Source organism: Rhagoletis pomonella, unplaced genomic scaffold (assembly GCF_013731165.1).
Source record: "Rhagoletis pomonella isolate Grant_MI unplaced genomic scaffold, Rhpom_1.0 Rhpom_scaffold_00002, whole genome shotgun sequence".
Lineage (NCBI taxonomy): Eukaryota > Metazoa > Arthropoda > Insecta > Diptera > Tephritidae > Rhagoletis > Rhagoletis pomonella.
Window position 1 is genome coordinate 31,600,140 of NW_023458556.1, and position 19,866 is coordinate 31,620,005.

General features: G+C 35.7%; 2 protein-coding genes across 2 annotated transcripts in view; both read right to left on the minus strand.

The window, feature by feature from the left end:
• Positions 1-1,479: 1,479 nt before the first annotated feature.
• Positions 1,480-6,238, minus strand: LOC118734624 (odorant receptor 67c-like). The gene is made up of 4 exons (XM_036464328.1): positions 5,448-6,238; positions 5,174-5,372; positions 1,725-1,880; positions 1,480-1,560 (listed from the first exon to the last, which is right to left on the minus strand). Exons 1-4 carry the CDS (start codon positions 6,236-6,238, stop codon positions 1,486-1,488), a joined length of 1,221 nt encoding a protein of 406 aa, XP_036320221.1. The 3' UTR covers positions 1,480-1,485.
• Positions 6,239-17,389: 11,151 nt separating this feature from the next.
• Positions 17,390-19,866, minus strand: part of LOC118733414 (odorant receptor 67c-like) — a 4,237-nt gene continuing 1,760 nt past the window's right edge. Inside the window, exons 3-4 of the mRNA XM_036462789.1 lie at positions 17,663-17,818; positions 17,390-17,470 (exon numbers count right to left, since the gene is read on the minus strand). Coding sequence (XP_036318682.1) covers positions 17,396-17,470; positions 17,663-17,818 — 231 coding nt within the window. The 3' untranslated portion in view covers positions 17,390-17,395. The remainder of the gene's footprint in view (positions 17,471-17,662; positions 17,819-19,866) is intronic.

The window sequence follows — 19,866 nt, forward strand, 5'->3', positions numbered from 1 at the left end:
AGTGTGAAAGTGCCGCTATCGCTAATTTCGATCAAATATCCAAAAGACTAGCAGGCGCGCCTTACAACATGCAACACCTGTTACTTTTCCATGTTGTATACTTTTAGGCCCTACTGCTTTTCATTTAGGGAATTTTGGTGGATAAAATTTAGCGCAGCGATGGTCAGAATTCCACTGCTGGCCTGAAATACTATTTTACTATGTGTAATTATTATAGTTTTCCACTAGATGGCACTGAATTTGAGACATTTCGCAATAACGACCCTAGCGTCATCTATTGATAAAAGAAATACATTTTCTTAATACCTGTTTCTTCTTTATATTCGGGAGATATACGCTTTTGACTAATAAAGCTCCAGCCGAAAGTTTTTAATGAGGGTGCTCTTAAACGTATTTTAACGAAGCATTATTGTTTCCCTGTTCTCAGTTTATAATTTCATTATTTTTCATATAATATAGACTGCATCAAGTTCACATGAAATTCGATGGCATTTTTTCCTGGACTCTCAAAACTTCTCACTCTTCCGCGGTCCGATGTTGTAAAATTGCAGTCCTCTTGAACTTGACGTGAAAAGTTGCTTAGTCCAGTTTTATTCAAATTTTACAAGAGAGATTATAAACCTCTCAAAGACATTTTCTTCAAGCAATAATTTTGCAAACAAAAATGTTAAACAAGATTTTGCTATTCCAAGCTAAAATTACTTCATACGAATATATTTCCACAATCACGGACGGTTTTACCCTCCTTTCCCGCCCATCTGCAGGAGCGGGCAGTCCGCATGACTTACATACATATATGTATGTACATTAGGGTGGTCCTTATGGTGGCAAAATATAGATTCCTCTATAGAGACTCAAAAAAATAAAATTATTATTTTTCCATTTAATACCCAAAATCGATACTACCATAGTCGAGGATACCACATATAAATTTCGATCCCAATTGTAGTCGGTTAAGGCATGTCACAAAGGGCTCAAAGGCTGGATGCCTCTATAAACTCAAAAAATTAAAAAAAAAAACATTTTTTTTTTTTCATTTAATACCCTAAACCGATACTACTAAAGTCGAAAATATCACATATAAATTTTGGTCCCTATTGGAGTCGGTTAAGACGTCTTCATAGGGTAATCTGAAATTTGGCCCCTGTGCGACATACCTTAACCGACCCCAATCGGGGCTAAAATTTATATGTGATATCTTCGACTATAGTAGCATCGACGTAGGGGTTGAGGATTAGAAAAATCTGATCCCTACTACAGGCATACCGATGGAATAGTCTTTGATTATGGCAAACCAGCATCACATTGTCCACCTAAATATCCATTAAAAGATCTCACATATCCGACATTATGCACACGCATGGATGAAGAAAATCATGCTGCAGCCGCCAAAATCACATGGGCTTTTGATTTTTATTCTATTACACTTTATTGGTATTTACTTTTCATTACAATGCATTATTTGTTTTTGTTTTTTTTGCTTAACTATGTAAATTTAGTTCCCTTTCTCTCCATACTGGTACGCAATAATGCAAAAAACTGATAAGACATGCTGATCACCTGCAGAGAAATGAAAATGTATGTACATAAATATTATATATGATTATATATATATATACATAGTTGTATACTTGGTTGCCTTATATATGTATATATTTCTTCATACCACGACAATTTGTGTTAAAGGCCGCTTAACTGTTTTGGTTTCACAAAATTCTACTCACTTTCATGTAGGCGCGAAAGGAAATTGGCGGCATGAATGGCGCCCGTATGGAGGCTGGTTTTTGGCTGCGCATTATCAATATGGTTAGTAAACGTTTGTAGCGCTTATCACAATCGAACCAATTTTGATTATAGGCCGCATCTCCAACTCGCATGCTCTGTAAAAAAATATTATTATGAATGTATTTGTACATGGATTGCTTTACCATGAGGGTGTATCCGTGGCCCGGACGGTATCCCTGTGAAGGTTCTAAAGGGAATCGGAAATTCACTCCCGAATATGTTGCTACAGATGTAAAACGCCTGCCTGAGAGAAGAAATATTTCCGGAAAGATGGAAAAAGCAGCAGCTAACGCTTATTGCCAAAGAAAAGGGGGAATCTGAGTCCCCGGCGGCATACCGGCCATTGTACTTGCTCGATACCGTGGGAAAGCTCTACGAACGACTTTTAAAACCACGACTAACAGCGGTAATACAGGAATGAGGAGGGCTGTCGCCAAGACAACACGGTTTCAGACCAGGAAGATCCACATTGGGAGCCATCCAAGACGTCGTTGAGAGTTTCCAGGACGCGCTGAAAGGAAACCACCACTCTCGAAAAATATTCCTCTTGGCAACACTAGACGTGAGAAACGCCTTTAATAGCGTTAGATGGACTGACATAATCGATACCTTAGAGTCCCGCTATCACGTACACAGCCAATTGATGAAGGTAATACGCAGTTACTTGCGTGACCGCATGCTCCTCCATGAAACAGGCGATGGAGTCATGACAAAGGCGATAACTTCGGGGGCAGCCCAAGGCTCTATATTGGGCGCCGACCTTTGGAACATAAATTACCATGGAATATTAGAAATAGATATGTCAGACGATACTCATCTAGTCGCTTTCGCAGATGATGTCGCAGCCTTAATTAAGGCCAGGGACACTGTAGAAGCACAAAGAAAACTCAACCAAGTCGTGCTACGTACCAAAGGGGGCTAGATAACCACGGTCTAAGGCTTGCCAATACAGAAATACTCCTGCTAACACAAACACGCATTCCTGTTGAAGTCGAAATTATGGTATGTGACACAGTAACTCTCTCCAAGAAATCTTTGAAGTACCTAGGACTAATATTGGACTGAGCGCAAATACAGCACGCAGCTAAGAAAACACAACTAGTGACAGCATCGCTCAGCAAACTGAAGGCAAATATTGTAGGACCAAAACAAAGCAAGATAAAACTCCTAATGAACATAACCAGGTCAATCCTTCTCTATGGCAGCGAAATTTGGGCAGACGCACTGGCAGCAGAATAAAGAAGGTGGATACTATCTTGAGTACCACGCACAGCTGCTCTTAGAATGGCATCAGCTTACCGTGCCGCATCTCAGCCAGCGATTCTAGTAATAAGCGGAATCCTTCCCATAGATCTAGTGGCTAGAAAACGCAAAATGAAGTGGGGATTGAAACAAGCCAAGGCCTCGCTGACGACTGTGCAAGAAATAGAAGAGCAAATACAGGCCCTGTGGCAAAAGCGTTGGCATGCAGAAAAAAAGGGAAGATGGACAGAAAAACTAATACCCAAATTTCAAGAATGGACAGATAGAAAATTCGGCGATGTAAATTATTACACAACCCAACTTCTCTCCGGCCACGGATACTTCATGAAATACCTCCAACATATGGGCAAGGCAGAGAGCCCGAGCTTTTTGTATGATGCCGAGCTAGACGACGCAGAACATACGTTCTTCAAATGCCGACAATGGCAAAGAGAAAGGGATGCGACAAATAGGCAAAATCACCGCAGAAAACATAGTCAAAACAAGTAAGAAAGTCTCTAAGTTCGGGCGGAGCCGAACATTAAATACCCGGCGCAAGTGTTAAATATATGTTTTTTAACCTTCCGAAACCTTCCGCTAGATGGTAAGCCGAGGTGTATCAATTTTGAGTAAATTAGCGTCCTTCAATTTCGAAATATTGAAGTTTCAAGCATTTCTTAAATTTACCGTTATATGAGAATCGGCAGTTATTTTAGTCCGATTTCAATAATTTTCAACTTTTTGCTTACACGTGGCAAGTACAATAACCATACCGAGTTTGGTACAAATTGGTAGAACGGTTACCGATATATTTATGTGATCATAAGTGGGCGGTGCCACGCCCATTTTCCAAAATTTTACCATAAACGTATTTCTTGGTAAAGAATTGTTGCAAGCATCAATTTTGAATAAATTAGCTTCAATATTTAATGATTTATCGAAGATTTTGTATTTCTCTAAATTACCGTTATATGGGATGTGGGCGTGGTTATTGTCCGATTTTAAAAAGTTTCGGCGGTTTTTTATGCTGTACCAAGGCCAACAACTGTGCCAAGTTGGGAAGAAATTGGTGCAGCGGTTACCAAGATATACACATGTAACCATAAGTGGGCGTGGCTACGCCCATTTTCCAAAAATTTATAATATTCTTATTGTTCGTCTAAAACTTATTATAAATATCAATTTTGAGTGAATAATCTCCAGTAGTTACTAAAATATCGCAGTTTTCGTATTTCTGGAAATTACCGTTATATGGGAAGTGGGCGTGGTTAAAGTCCGATTTCGCCCATTTTCAATACCAACCTACCTTGGATTAAGGGAAACCTACATACCAAATTTCGTTGAGATATCTCAATTTTTGCTCGAGTTATCGTGTACACGGACAGACGGACAGACGGACAGACGGACGGACGGACGGACAGACAGACATGGCTTAATCGATTTCTTTTTTCATCCTGATCATTTATGTATACATTTGTCTATATCTATCTCGATTCGTTTTGGCTGTTACAAACAACCGTTATGTGAACAAAATTAATATACCCTTGTGCACAAGTGCGCTCGGGTATAAAAATGACGAGCAACGTACACAGAAAATATCTTGAGAGTCAAAAAACGAGAGCTGGACACGCATAGTGAGCTACAAGGGGCGGTGCTGGACGCAGGACAGTAGAAGAGTCTGAAAATACCTCTGGACCTCTACCCCGAAGTAATGTGAAAGCGGTTCCAGGGTAAGGGTAGCGAAGAGTCCAGAGAGAGGGGGTTTTTTAGTGGCCACACCACATAAATACGTAACAGCGACGGCTGTTATAGATCCAAAGGGATTTTTCGCCCGCCTCTCCAGCCAAAAAAAAAATAAAAATGAGAGTGTATCGTATTAATATCCAATTGAATTTAGCGATTCTAATATTTTTACCTAACGTAATAGGTACCTTATTTATGTGTCATACTCTATGCTCTGTCCTAGTATGTTGCTCTCGCCAGAAAGGACTAGTGCTGGCTGGTTAAACAAAAAGAGTGCTTCTAAAAGGCTGCGTACGTGGCATTATTAAATTTTTTAATAAAAACATACATTTACAAATGTACCTAGTTATGAGGGTGTATCGTTTTTCAGCTCTGTATACATATTTACATAAAATTCACTTACCGCCGTCATCAGCTCGTCACCATAATAGCAAACCACAAATACTTGCACCAATGATGCTGTGAGAAAAATAATATATTTTACAATATCTTCTTTAGATGAAGCAGTCACTTGAAATCCAATAAAGCAGATGGTCAACGAAGCAGTTAAAAAATTCAAGAGCAAAGAGAAGCTGAAAATGCTGTTGACATGTTCGCTCAACCTGCAACGGAAACAAAGCAAACAATATTCTAAACATTTTCGTATTTCTGCCATCTCTGCCAATTCTACAACTCACTTCAGACACTTGGCATGCTTCACAATTAAAGCCTTCAAATACTCCAAATCCTTCTGCACATCCGACTGCGATGCGCCACCAAACTCCTCGAGGCAACGTGAAATGAAATCGAAGTGCATACAAAGTTGTGTCACCGAGGCCACCAATACAAGGTCGGCCGAGAGGAAGGCCACACCAGCCAAATATGCGCCATGCACTTGTCCCAAATACGTGAGCCAGTATACCCAATTCTTTTCGGTTGTTTTATATGGATACCATATGGCGAAACCAAAGCCACGTTCAAACACTGGCGCATCCAACAGCCAATACTGCACCGATGCTTTAAGAGCCGGATAAATGCTGAAGGTCGAAGTATAAGCTAGGCAAAGTAACGTAAATACGGCCATTACACGTCGCATAACACGTTCACGCTGCGGCAATTTGTAAGCATTCTGCTGCTTAACGGTTTTTGGGAATATCTCTTCCATTTGATCGAAATGTTGACGCAACGTAACGCGATGTACTGTCATAGCGATCTGCTTAAAATTGGCCACAAAAGAGAAGCCAATACAAGGTGCAACACCGGTGGCCTCCAAAATGGTAGCGCTCGAACGTAAAGCTTTGACAAAGAAGATAATCTCACCCATAACGAGTAAATTGAAGTTAACGAAGCCGATGTGCAGGAGAAGCTTGAGCAGTAGACGACGTACGCGATTGGAGGAGCGATGTTCGTACAGATCCTCACCGATCGTTTTGTAAAACACAATTGGAATGTGTATAAACTCACTGAAAGTGCGAGCTAACAGCGGCATGCTTATTGAATTTTGATTTTGAGAAGATATGCAACCGATGATGTGAACGACACTAAGCAGATTAGTGAAGTGCGTTGCGGAAATAAATCTTAAGCACAATTTGTGGAAATTATTATATATATACAAAAAAGTTTTCATATGCTTGCATACAAAGGCACATACATATGTTTGTATGTAATATGCCAGTTTTAAGCCTAGTTGGTAATGTGTTGTGAGAAAACTTGCACATGTGCTGTGGGAGAGAATATTTTTAAAATGTTTGTGCAATGGTGAAAAACTTGTTGAGCTAACTTGTTCTTAAAAGTACTTTAAGTTAATCAGTTGGCTGATGCTTTTCCACAGAATGAACTCGATAATACTTGTCTTCGGAAAATTAAGATGACAATCGTTTATTAGTTTATTTTATCTCTTTAACAGCCGGTTTAACCAGCAATTTAAGAGGAAAAAATTTTTTTTTTCCTTCTGTCAGTTTTCATATTAAACTCAATTTAAAAAATCTTGTTTACCATTATTTTGAAGAAGTTCATCAAACATGGCAGTTAAAGGGCTTAAATTTTCTGAAAAAAATATTAAATACGTAAGTAGGATATTTTGCTAGGGTTGGTTCAGATAGGGTTAAAAAAGACTGTTAATGGAAGGAGTTTAAGAGATACGGCAAATTTCATAAATTATTTTATCAAAGTGGAAAATTTTCAATTCCTGAAAGCTTTTTTTTAATTTGCGTAGGACGTAAAATATGTAGTCCTTTTTCTTTGACAAAAGTCTTGAAAATTTTACGAACATAAATAAACCTAAATCAGATATGGAAAACGAGGATGTATCGCTCGTTTGCTGAAATAACGGCATAACTCAAAGAATCAAAAATACTAGAAAATCGACTTCAAGTGGATCTTAGTCTCGCTCTTCCCATTTAAAACAAGTAAATAATTACAAATCAATGAATGTATTCAAAGTATTTCAATTAAAGCTTCCTTGCAGCAAATGAAAGCTATGTGTATAACTCCATTTTTTTTTTAATATATTGCGATTTTGGAATATTGCTTGAGAAAAACCAAAAATACATTTTTTGACATTAAATTTCATAGCTTGCTAATTATGCCCCGAAAAAGTGATAATTTTGCCTATGTGCGCCGTCGACAAATATATGAAAGTGATCGTTATGAATTATTTTTAAGTGCTTCTTTTCAGCCTTCAGAGCCAATAAACATCAAGTGCGGTTTTAATCATTTTTGAATTTTTATTAATTGTTTTATCGAAATAATTAATTTAAATTTCAATTTTTTGCATACCCGTTATACATTAGTACATTAAGACTAAATCTTTTAATGCACAATAAAAAATTAAAAAAATAAAAATAAAAACATTAAGTGTAAGAAATCAAGAAAGTATAACAAAGAATTAACATATTTTATGGTTATAATTATACAAAGTTATTACAATAACCAACTTGGAAAATTTGTAACCATTTTAAGTGGTTTTATTAGAAAAATAATCAGTGATAATACCTTTGAAATTGTGATTAAGTAAAAAGTTCTTCAATGATGCTGATAGAGAGTTCCAACAGTTTTAAGTCATTAACAAAAAATAATCTCGACGTGTTAAGATCAGGGACGGAAAATAATCGTAATTGTTTCAAATTTTAACCAGAAAAATCAACAATCCTACTGTAATTTGCAATGATTTCTATTTTTCGGCTTCAATCAACAAAAATTCAAAATAATAATTAATATTTGACTTTCATTTTTTCGTGCAAAGGAAATTATTATTACTTGACTTTTTCTTCGAACAAAAATAATGATTATTTTATAATTTTTACTTTTTCCCCCAAAGATAATAATCATTATTGAGTTTTATTTTTTCACTTAAGAGTAATGATCATGGAAAAAAACTCAAAAGCTATACCAGCGTGATTTCCAACGTATGTAGTAGCACGTAAATGTAGTGGCACCCTAATAAAAAGATAAAATGCCAAAATTTTCAGGTCAAAATTTCAGTAGATTGCGTCTGTATGGCCTTTTCTATTTTATAATAGTCATTATTTTTAAGTGTAAAAATAAAAATCATAAAATTATCATTATTTGTCTTCGAAAAAAAAAACTCTATAATAATTATTATTTTTAATCGAAAAAATAAAAATCACAAAATAAGGATTAAATGCTGATTTAAATTATTTTACTCATAATGATTACCGTCCCTGGATCAAATAATAATTATATTTCGGTAAAATAAAATTGGAAGAGCGTACACTTCTAGTGAACTTGAACGGAACTGTCTCAATCTGGAGAGATATTATGGAACGTGAAAAACTCATTAAGCTCATGAGCATCAAGTGAGCAGGGCGTATTAGAGCTGAAAGTTACTCTCATCCGTTTTAAATTCGACCAAAAATTTCCTTTTCTACTTTTATTTTCATTTATCTCATTGGCTAGCATTGCCTCATAATTTACTGTAGCGTATTGCATATTGCATAAGTGTTACTTGTATTCACACTTGAAGATTTTGTTTGCTGCTTGCCATATATGTATGAAATTTAGAGGTGAAAACTTAAGCAATTAACAAACCAGAAACAATTAACATTAATATCCTTATGATATGTTAGGTTATAAAAACTTTAGTTTCACTTACATAAGAACCTGCAATTATTTGAATGAAAGGTGTAATAAACACAAAGTTTTAAACTTTCGTTTCACAACATACATACATACATATGTATTTATTAGGAAGAGTAGAAAATACACCCGCATTCGCCTTGATGTAAATTTAAGGGTAGAAGAATTAGGAAGTTTATAAATTTAGTTGTGCACATATTTACTTACTCATGGAAAGTTTTTTTTTGTCCCCTCTTTGTTCTTATATACAATTTGAAAATAATACCACATCTAACTACTAGCTTAGCTTCTACGCGCGACCCGCCCACGTGATTAACGTTAGTCAATATGTTATGTAGGAACATAATTTTAATACCAATGATATATTGTTATATTTTGTTTAACAAAAACAGAGAAAATTAATTTAAATAAATTTTGAAAATGTGGCAAGTCTCTTATAAAATGCTTTGAAAAAAATTTCGTGTAAATATGTCCGATACCTTAATGTAATTTTTCACGTTTGACAACCTTTTTGAAGTATTTCATTGAACTTATCAATTAAATGGATTTTAAATTACGAAAAATGTGGCAACCCTCTCTAAAAATAAAAAGTAATTTCCAAACAAACCTTATTCAACCTCTCGTTTAATGACTTATGTAGTTCGATAAATATATGTCGTTTGATACCCATATTAAAATATTTGATTTAACTTGTTAATTAAATTGGTTTCAATTTTTTGAACAGTTGGCGGCCCTCTTCAAAAATATTTTTAAACGAAATCGTTTTTGAACCCCTTTTACTTTTTGAAAAAAATAATATATTTTAATTCAGGCTCTAGCCTATCAGTTCGGTAAATTTCACTAAAATACGTTGAGCCGTTTTAGCGCGAAAGAGCAACAAACATACAAACTCACTCACTCACAAACTTTCACATTTATAATATTAGCAAAATAAAATCCTTTTATTTGCATATTTATGTATGTACATATGTTATGAACATAGGTATGTATGTCTTGCCATAATTCGTCATAATGTAGCGAAGCGTCAAAATTGCAGGTTATGAATTTAAATAAATCCTTACACACATTGAAATCATAAAATGTTAGCCAGCCAATTTTGCGCTTTGACATAGTAGTTACATTAAAAATATCACACACTGTCTTTAACAGAGGCACAACTCAATATTTGGAATTTTTGAAATATTTGTTAAAAATGTTCACAGAGTTTTTATTTACCTTTCAGCAAAAACTGGAGCAATTTTTTATTATAATTTGTTTAAAAAAAAAAAACTTAGGTAAAGTCTCCCTTGCCGATATGATTATCATGTGTTTAGAAATATTTAGTTTTTCGCATTTTCTAACAAACGTGTATTTTTGACTTGTGTCCCCTTCGAATACGGTGTGCGATATATTTATATATATATATGTGAGTGTCAACTAAAAAACACTGTGCCAATATTAAAAGCATGTCTTTCACTGAAGCGTTAAAATGAGCGCTGATTATATTATTTTTTACGTTGGTTTAGCAAAATTAAATACGAAACTCAATAAATACATGCATACTTATGTACATGTCTATGTACATATGTAACTACAGCTTAGGAATTTTTTCATATTTTTTGATTGGCATATTTGAAAACATATTAACTTTGTGACGTTGTATTTACAGAACATTGTTCCAAGTGATTGATGATGTGACTAACTATAATCATGCATACATACATACATACAAACATACAAATGGATTTCATAGTATATTTAATACATTACATCGAAACAAAAGTCTACCGCTTAAATAGGGATCCATCTTTATTCCTTACTAGTAAATACCCGGCGTGCTTCACGGCGCCTTAAACGTATTTTTGTCCTGTTTGATATCTGTATTTTAATGTTTCATTTATTTTATCAATTTAATTGAATACAATTTCTCAAACAGGTGGCAACATTCCGCAAAAATATTTTCGGCAGTAAACTTTCCTAAACCGCTTCAGTTTGATACCCACATTGCAATATTCAAATTATCTTATCAATTAAATTAAATTAAAATTTTTAAACAGGTGGCAACCTTCAGCAAAAATATTTTCTTAAACCTCTTTTTTTTAACAGTCACCGTATTCACCGGACTTAAACCCAATGGATTTTTCCATATTGTCCATACTCGAGGCCAAAGTATCAACTAAAAAATATTAGAAATTCACCACCTTGAAGGTTGTTTACCCCTACTGGGGGCAAAATATCACCAGACCACATTCGTGCAGCCTGTGAAACATTCCCGCATAGGCTCGATGTTATTATTTACAGAACAATAGCATCTTTATTTGGTAATACTGCGAGCGCCTACCCCTGTAAACTATAAACACCAATCAGCTCTTTCACAACTTACATCCCCAAAGGAATAAGTGGTCGGGAGGCAGAAGTATGTAGAGGGTAAAAATCGATCAAAATTCAAAATTTTTCTAGGTATTTACTTAGGCGTTCGTGAATCGTTGAAACTCCTTTTGGCAAGAGTTAGTCTTCGCTTGATGATCTCCAGGCTGAAATTGTTTGTGCTAACAGGGGCGTGTTTCCCAATACGCCAAGGCTCTTTGTGGCCCTCACTGCCTCCTGAATTGAAAAAATTTCCTCAATTACTTCAAAAAAATAGTTTTAAAGAAAAGCTACTAAAAATATTTCTGAGTTATTAAGTAATTTCCAGAAAAGAGAGAAAACTATTTTTAAATTTTGAAGACGCATTGCGGGCATATACATACCCACATATCGTCGTTTAAAGTACAAAACCGCTTATCAACAAAATGCAAAACCGCCTATGTGAGGTTGCATAAATTATTTTCTAGAGAGTAAAAACACTTATGTTTTAAAATGGTTCTCTTTTTTATAAAGCAATCGCATTGCTGGCTAGAATATTTCAGGACGAATGGATAGGGCTAGAGCCAAGAGCTTGTGTGAGCAAATCCAATTTTTGGCAGCCAATTTCAGTTACGCGGTTTTGCAGAATGACGATACGACGAATTCAAAAATTTCTCATTTTTAAACTTTACTTTAAAAGCGTTCTGCATTAGCCATGTTTCTTTGACAAACGCATAATGGCTGAAAATTTGGCTGAAATTCAATGAATTCAATTTGCATCAGTAAGAAGCTGAAAAGCTACTCAAAGTCATAGTCTGCAAAGTTATATATTCTGTTTCATTGGCTTCGAAGAAGTCTGTATGCCAACAATGATTCCTAACATTTTGATGTATATCCATACGTATACTAAATACATATGTATTTGTCAAAGATTTTTTTACTTTGAGTATTCTTTATTATATGCACATATGTATGAATGTCCATATTTATGCGATATACTTACAAAATTACATATAACACCGTACGGCAGTAAAAGTTATCCAGCAAAATTTTCATATGTATGCGAAACTATAGATTTTGTATAGTAACGCTGCATACTAAGTTTTTCATTTTCTAAAAGGACTTTAAAGTATCAAAGGAATTCCCTTTATTTAAAATATCTATACTAACTCTATGATATTAATATGGATATCAAAGTAGAGAGAATCTATCTAGCTATTTAATATTTTTTTTTTTTTACTTTTTTCCAGGACAAATATATCAAGTCAAAATAGATCAAAAATTTTAATTTTCTAGGTAATTACCGAGGCGTTCGTGAAGCGTTGACACCAGACACGTGAACCGGGTTTTTTACCGGATTAACCGCTTTTTTCTACTAATTTTCTGAACTATTAAAGGTATATATGTACCTACACATATAACGGGTGATTTTTTAAGAGCTTGATAACTTTTTTTTTGCAAAATCTCATCGGTTCTTTATTTGAAACGTTAGATTGGTCCATGACATTTACTTTTTGAAGATAATTTCATTTAAATGTTGACCGCGGCTGCGTCTTAGGTGGTCCATTCGGAAAGTCCAATTTTGGGCAACTTTTTTCGAGCATTTCGGCCGGAATAGCCCGAATTTCTTCGGAAATGTTGTCTTCCAAAGCTGGAATAGTTGCTGGCTTATTTCTGTAGACTTTAGACTTGACGTAGCCCCACAAAAAATAGTCTAAAGGCGTCAAATCGCATGATCTTGGTGGCCAACTTACCGGTCCATTTCTTGAGATGAATTGTTCTCCGAAGTTTTCCCTCAAAATGGCCATAGAATCGCGAGCTGTGTGGCATGTAGCGCCATCTTGTTGAAACCACATGTCAACCAAGTTCAGTTCTTCCATTTTTGGCAACAAAAAGTTTGTTAGCATCGAACGATAGCGATCGCCATTCACCGTAACGTTGCGTCCAACAGCATCTTTGAAAAAATACGGTCCAATGATTCCACCAGCGTACAAACCACACCAAACAGTGCATTTTTCGGGATGCATGGGCAGTTCTTGAACGGCTTCTGGTTGCTCTTCACTCCAAATGCGGCAATTTTGCTTATTTACGAAGCCATTCAACCAGAAATGAGCCTCTTCGCTGAACAAAATTTGTCGATAAAAAAGCGGATTTTCTGCCAACTTTTCTAGGGCCCATTCACTGAAAATTCGACGTTGTGGCAGATCGTTCGGCTTCAGTTCTTGCACGAGCTGTATTTTATACGGTTTTACACCAAGATCTTTGCGTAAAATCTTCCATGTGGTCGAATAACACAAACCCAATTGCTGCGAACGGCGACGAATCGACATTTCACGGTCTTCAGCAACACTCTCAGAAACAGACGCAATATTCTCTTCTGTACGCACTGTACGCATTCGTGTGGTTGGTTTAATGTCCAATAAAGTAAACTGAGTGCGAAACTTGGTCACAATCGCATTAATTGTTTGCTCACTTGGTCGATTATGTAGACCATAAATCGGACGTAAAGCGCGAAACACATTTCGAACCGAACACTGATTTTGGTAATAAAATTCAATGATTTGCAAGCGTTGCTCGTTAGTAAGTCTATTCATGATGAAATTTCAAAGCATACTGAGCATCTTTCTCTTTGACACCATGTCTGAAATCCCACGTGATCTGTCAAATACTAATGCATGAAAATCCTAACCTCAAAAAAATCACCCGTTACAAAAGTCCTGTAGCGAAAATTAAATGTAATCGAACGCATATCGCTCCGCTACAACACTTTTGGAAAAATGCATTAACATATAAATTCAATAAAATTATGTTTTCCTTCCGATTAGTTAGTCTCTAGGACTTTAAACTTCAAACTTAGCTCAGAATTCGACGAAAGTGCAATATGAAAGATGAATTAATCCGCTAGGGGGCGCAGGCGTCGAGATCTTTGAAAACTCCGTTCGCAGGAGTCCAGATATTTGGAAACTACGTTTTTATGGTCTGATACGGTTCTTGTTTAAATTTATTTTTTTACTATTAATTTATTTATAACTTTTCGGATTTCAAGATAGTTTTGGACAATTTTTACTTTGAAGATATTTCAAACCGTTATTTGGCAATTTTTTTGTTCAATCACATTATAGATATTATTTTTAGACTTTTTCGTGTATACACGGACAAATAGGAATCATAGAAAAAATATAAATCCCAATTTAAGATAATTTTTTTTTTTGGTTTTTATAAAGAGTGTTTAACTAAATAATAAAACATCACCAGAAAGTGCCGGTTTTGCAGGCAACCATTTTTATTATTATTATTTTTTATCGTTTTCCTACAGGGTTATTCCAGCAAACAGGCTTGCTAGCTCATTATAGCCTTTTTGACCTTCAATTTACACATTATTATTTTAAATATCAAAGCATAACTGAAATACCTTACGGACTAATATTAATACAATTAGTCAGCAACGTTGTTGACGTTCGAGCTATAAATCAATTTGAATGACTTGAAATTGACAAGCGGCTTGTTATTTCAATGCGTTATAGGAACATAGAAACTGTCATGCATGTCACGTTAATACATAGTTATGTACATATGCATGTATATCTACATATACATATGAATGCATGACAACACTTCTTTAGATTTAAATATAAATATTTAGGTTAATTTACGTGCCTTAAAATTTGGTAAGTTTATACAAACAACGTTTAATTCAATTATTTATTGTATTTATTACTAAATGAACTATATAGTTATATACTCAAAGCTTCATCTTTCGAAAATAATTTCTATATATGTAATTACCTCTAACATTACTATATGGCAATGTACATACATATGTACGAATTTCCACTAGGCATTGAAATGACAACAAATATATGCCATTTAAAATAATGCCATGTGGAAATGAACTTAATGACAATTTTTTTAATGTAATGACAGGATTTTTTTTAATGCACGACTTTGTCATTTGTCATTTTTGCCATTTAATGCCTAGTGGAAATCCGGCATTAGAATTCCAACAGATCTTTCACATTTGGAAAATGTAAAACAAATAAAACTGCAAGTTATTCTTCTTTTCTTCTAACTAGCATTCTTAAATATTGCTGTGAAGTTTCAGTGCGATATATCGATACTTCAAAAACGATATTATCGATACGACGATTTTTTATATATTTTCATTTCGATATATCAAAAAGCGATATTTTTGAAAATATCAACAATCCCAATGTAAAGCTGCAATAGTCCGCAAGAATTACACTGGATCACAAATTTTAATGTTTAATTTTTTCTCCAGACGCCACTATCCAATCTGTATGTAAAATCACTCGCTGATTCCGAAAATCGAGTTAATTTTTTAACCGACTTCCAAAAAAGGAGGAGGTTATCAGTTCGTCGGAATATTTTTTTTTTTTTTTTTATGTATGTTACCGCATAACTTTGCGCCACGTCAACCGATCAATAATTCTTTTTGCAACGGAAAGGTAGTGTCTCAGAGGTGGTCCCATACTAATTTGGTTTAGATCCGATCATTGGATCATGAAATATATAGATATATATTTTTTTTTTTAAGTCGGTTTTTTTTTGCTAAAAATTACTTGTTTTTGTATCGATACATTTTCGATATTTTTGCAATTTACCATTATTCAGCTTCAAAAAAAAGAGTGGTTCCAATTAATCACGTATATCTTACGAACCAATTAAATAATGGTAATACGAGGTACGGCAAATGATAGATATTAAAATTCTCCATAAACCGAATAAAGATTACTTTTCGATAGCCCTGACAGTTTCTGAGAAATTAATTAATCATTCCAGATTTTATTTTTTTTTATGGAAAAATGCAAAAAATCCAAACTTTAACAGAGAAAAAAGTCAAAAAATAACAGTTTGTGTGTAAACAATTTGCACTTGTGTTAAAGCCTGTTCATTTAGAAAAAAAACTAAGCTACCAATGAAGGAAGTCGATATATAAATAACAAAATTAATGATTGGTCAAATGAAAGTGCGCAAGGATTTTTTGTATGAAATATCAGCAGAAAAGAGTGTTACTCATACGCCACGTACTCCTGAGTAGGTAGAGTGCTTGCATCGAAAATAAGAGGTGTCAGAAATTATTCATTATTAGTTTCATTTGCTTTAATTTCCCGTATCTCGTATTACGATTATTCAATTGGTTCGTAAGATATACGTGATTAAGTGAAACCACTATTTTTTAAAGCTGAGTAACGGTAAATTGCATATATCTCGAAAAGTTATTCATAGAAAAAAAAAATTATCCCGATGTTCGTAATAACCGGGGAATTCTACATGGGAATTGGATAGTGGCATCCACAGAACATTTTTGCTGTAAACCAGTTTTATTGATGCCAACTACATCACGAGCTGCAATCAGAATTAAAACTCTGTGGAGCGCAGTGCACATAAATGGCAAGAGCAAAATCCAATTGTATGTACGCTTGGGCTCCGATTGGGTACGCTTAGGGCGTGTCGCACAGGGGGGCAAAATATAGATTCCTCTATAGAGACTCAAAAAATTAAAATAATTTTTTTATTTCATCTAATACCCAAAATCGATACTACCATAGTCGAGGATACCACATATAAATTTTGATCCCAATTGTAGTCGGTTAAGGCATGTCGCAAAGGGCTCAAAGGCTGGATGCCTCTATGAACTCAAAAAATTAAAAAAAAACAGTTTTTTTTTCATTTAATACCCTAAGCCGATACTACTAAAGTCGAAAATATCACATATAAATTTTGGTCCCTGAAATTTGGTTTGGTAATCTGAAATTTGGCCCCTGTGCGACATACCTTAGCCGACCGCAATCGGGGCTAAAATTTATATGTGATATCTTCGACTATAGTAGCATCGACGTAGGGGTTGAGGGTTAGTAAAATTGTATGTAAAAATTTGCTTCCTACATTTAAGGACCACCCTAATTTGCATATATGTTAATTTCTTTAATGCATTAGCAATCCTGTTCTTTCTACTATAGATATCACCAGATATGCTGCGTTTTTTGCTTTGACGATCCCTACTAAAGGCATACCTATGGAATAGTCTTTGATTATGGCAAACCAGCATCACATTGTCCACCTAAATATCCATTAAAAGATCTTATATATCATGCCGCAGGCAAGATCAAACTTTCGCATGGACTTTCGATTTTTATTCTATTACACTTTATTGGTATTTACTTTTCATTACAATGCATTGTTTTTGTATTTTTTTGCTTAACTATGTAAATTTAGTTCCCTTTCTCTCCATACTGGTACGCAATAATGCAAAAAACTGATAAGACATGCTGATCACCTGCGGAGAAATGAAAATGTAGGTACATAAATATTTTTAGCACTTAAATATGAACAAAAAAATAAAATTCTATGATTATATATATAGTTGTATATTTTGTTGCCTTATATGTACATATACATAATTCTTCATACCACGATAATTTGTGTTAAAGGTCGCTAAACTATTTTGGCTTCACAGAATTCTACTCACTTTCATGTAGGCCCGAAATGAAATTGGCGGCATGAATGGCGCCCGTATGGAGGCTGGTTTTTGGCTGCGCATTATCAATATGGTTAGTAAACGTTTGTAGCGCTTATCACAATCGAACCAATTTTGATTATAGGCCGCATCTCCAACTCGCATGCTCTGTAAAATATTTAACGAAATTAAAAAATTATTATGAATGTATTTGTAAATGGTGCCTGCTCTGTGGTCATTAGATTTTTTATTTCCGATAGGTATTAAAAATTAATTTATTTTTAAATTTTTGTCTAATGGCAAAGACTTCCGATTTGCTGCGGAATCGAAAATTAATTTCTTACACAGTACGACAAAGACAAAAAAAATATCGAATCACATGAAGCAATCAATATACTCACGAAGCTATGGGTCAAAAATAGTAAAAATGCATTTTTAGTTTTCCTCTCTGCCGTTTGGTGTGGTGGGTGGACATGAGTGCCTCGTAGCTAGAAACAAAAAGTTGATCTAGCGAAATTATCCATTCGAAAGCTAAGCAAGTACGGAGCTGTAGAGTAACATATAGAATAGCGAGACAGATTTAAACAAAATGTCAGGGCTCTGGCCCATTTATGCGCAGAAAAAATGGTATGCCACAGCTGCCAGGAACCGGGCTCAAAGGAGCCAATTTAATGCTTTCTCTGCGAGAGCCCGACCCTTTTAAAAGTGAGGCTAAAGGCCATTCTTGTAAAACATTTCATTGCTCAGACGTTGCTCTCTGTGTGATATACTGAAATTCAATAAAAACAATCATTTTTCACTTACAAAAATCGGAAATCGGAAATTCTATCCCAAATGAGTTGTACAACGCCTGCCTGAGAAAAGGAATATTTCCGGAAATATGGAAAAAGCAGCAGCTAACGCTTATTGGCAAAGAAAACGAGTCCCCGGCGGCATACCGGCCATTGTGCTTGCTCGATACCGTGGGAAAGCTCTACGAGCGACTTTTAAAAGCACGACTAACAGCGGCAATACAGGAGGCAGGAGGGCTGTCGCCAAGACGAAACGGTTTCAGACCAGGAAGATCCACATTGGGAGCCATCCAAGACGTCGTTGAGAATTTCCAGGACGCGCAGAAAGGAAACCACCACTCTCGAAAAATATTCCTCCTGGCAGCACTAGACGTGAGAAACGACTTTAATAGCGTTAGATGGACTGACATAACCGATAGCTTAGAGTCCTGCTATCACGTACACAGGCAATTGATGAAGGTAATACGCAGTTACTTGAGTGACCGCATGCTCCTCCATGAAACAAGCGATGGAGTCATGACAAAGGCGATAACTTCGGGGGGCAGCCCAAGGCTCTATATTGGGCGCCGACCTTTGGAACATAAATTACCACGGAATATTAGAAATAGACATGTTAGACGATACTCATCTAGTCGTTTTCGCAGATGATGTCGCAGCGGTAATTAAGGCCAGGGACACTGTAGAAGCACAAAGAAAACTCAACCAAGTCATGCTACGTACCAAAGGGTGGCTAGATGACCACGATCTAAGGCTTGCCAATAACTCCTGCTAACACAAAGACGCATTCCTGTTGAAGTCGAAATTAGGGTCTGTGACACAGTAACTCGCTCCAAGAAATCTGTGAAGTACCTAGGACTAATATTGGACTTGTAAGCTGGCATACTGAGCGCAAATACAGCACGCAGCTAAGAAAGCACAACTAGTGACAGCATCGCTCAGCAAACTGAAGGCAAATATTGGAGGACCAAAACAAAGCAAGATAAAACTCCTAATGGACATAACCACGTCAATCCTCCTCTATGGCAGCGAAATTTGGGCAGACGCACTGGCAGGAGAAAAAAGAAGGAGGATATTATCTTCAGTACCACGCACAGCTGCTCTTAGAGTGGCATCTGCTTACCGTACCGCATCTGAGCCAGCGTTTCTAGTAATAAGCGGAATCCTACCCATAGATCTAGTGGCTAAAAAACGCAAAATGAAGTGGGGATCAAGCCAAGGCCTCGCTGACGACTGTGCAAGAAATAGAAGAGCAAATACAGGCCCTTTGGTAAAAGCGTTGGCATGCAGAAAAAATGGGAAGGTGAACAGCAAAACGCATACCTAAAATGCAAGATGGACAAGGCAGTAAGCCTGAGCTCTTTGTATGATGCCGAGCTAGACGACGCAGAACATACGTTCTTCAAATGCCGAAGACGGCAAAGAGAA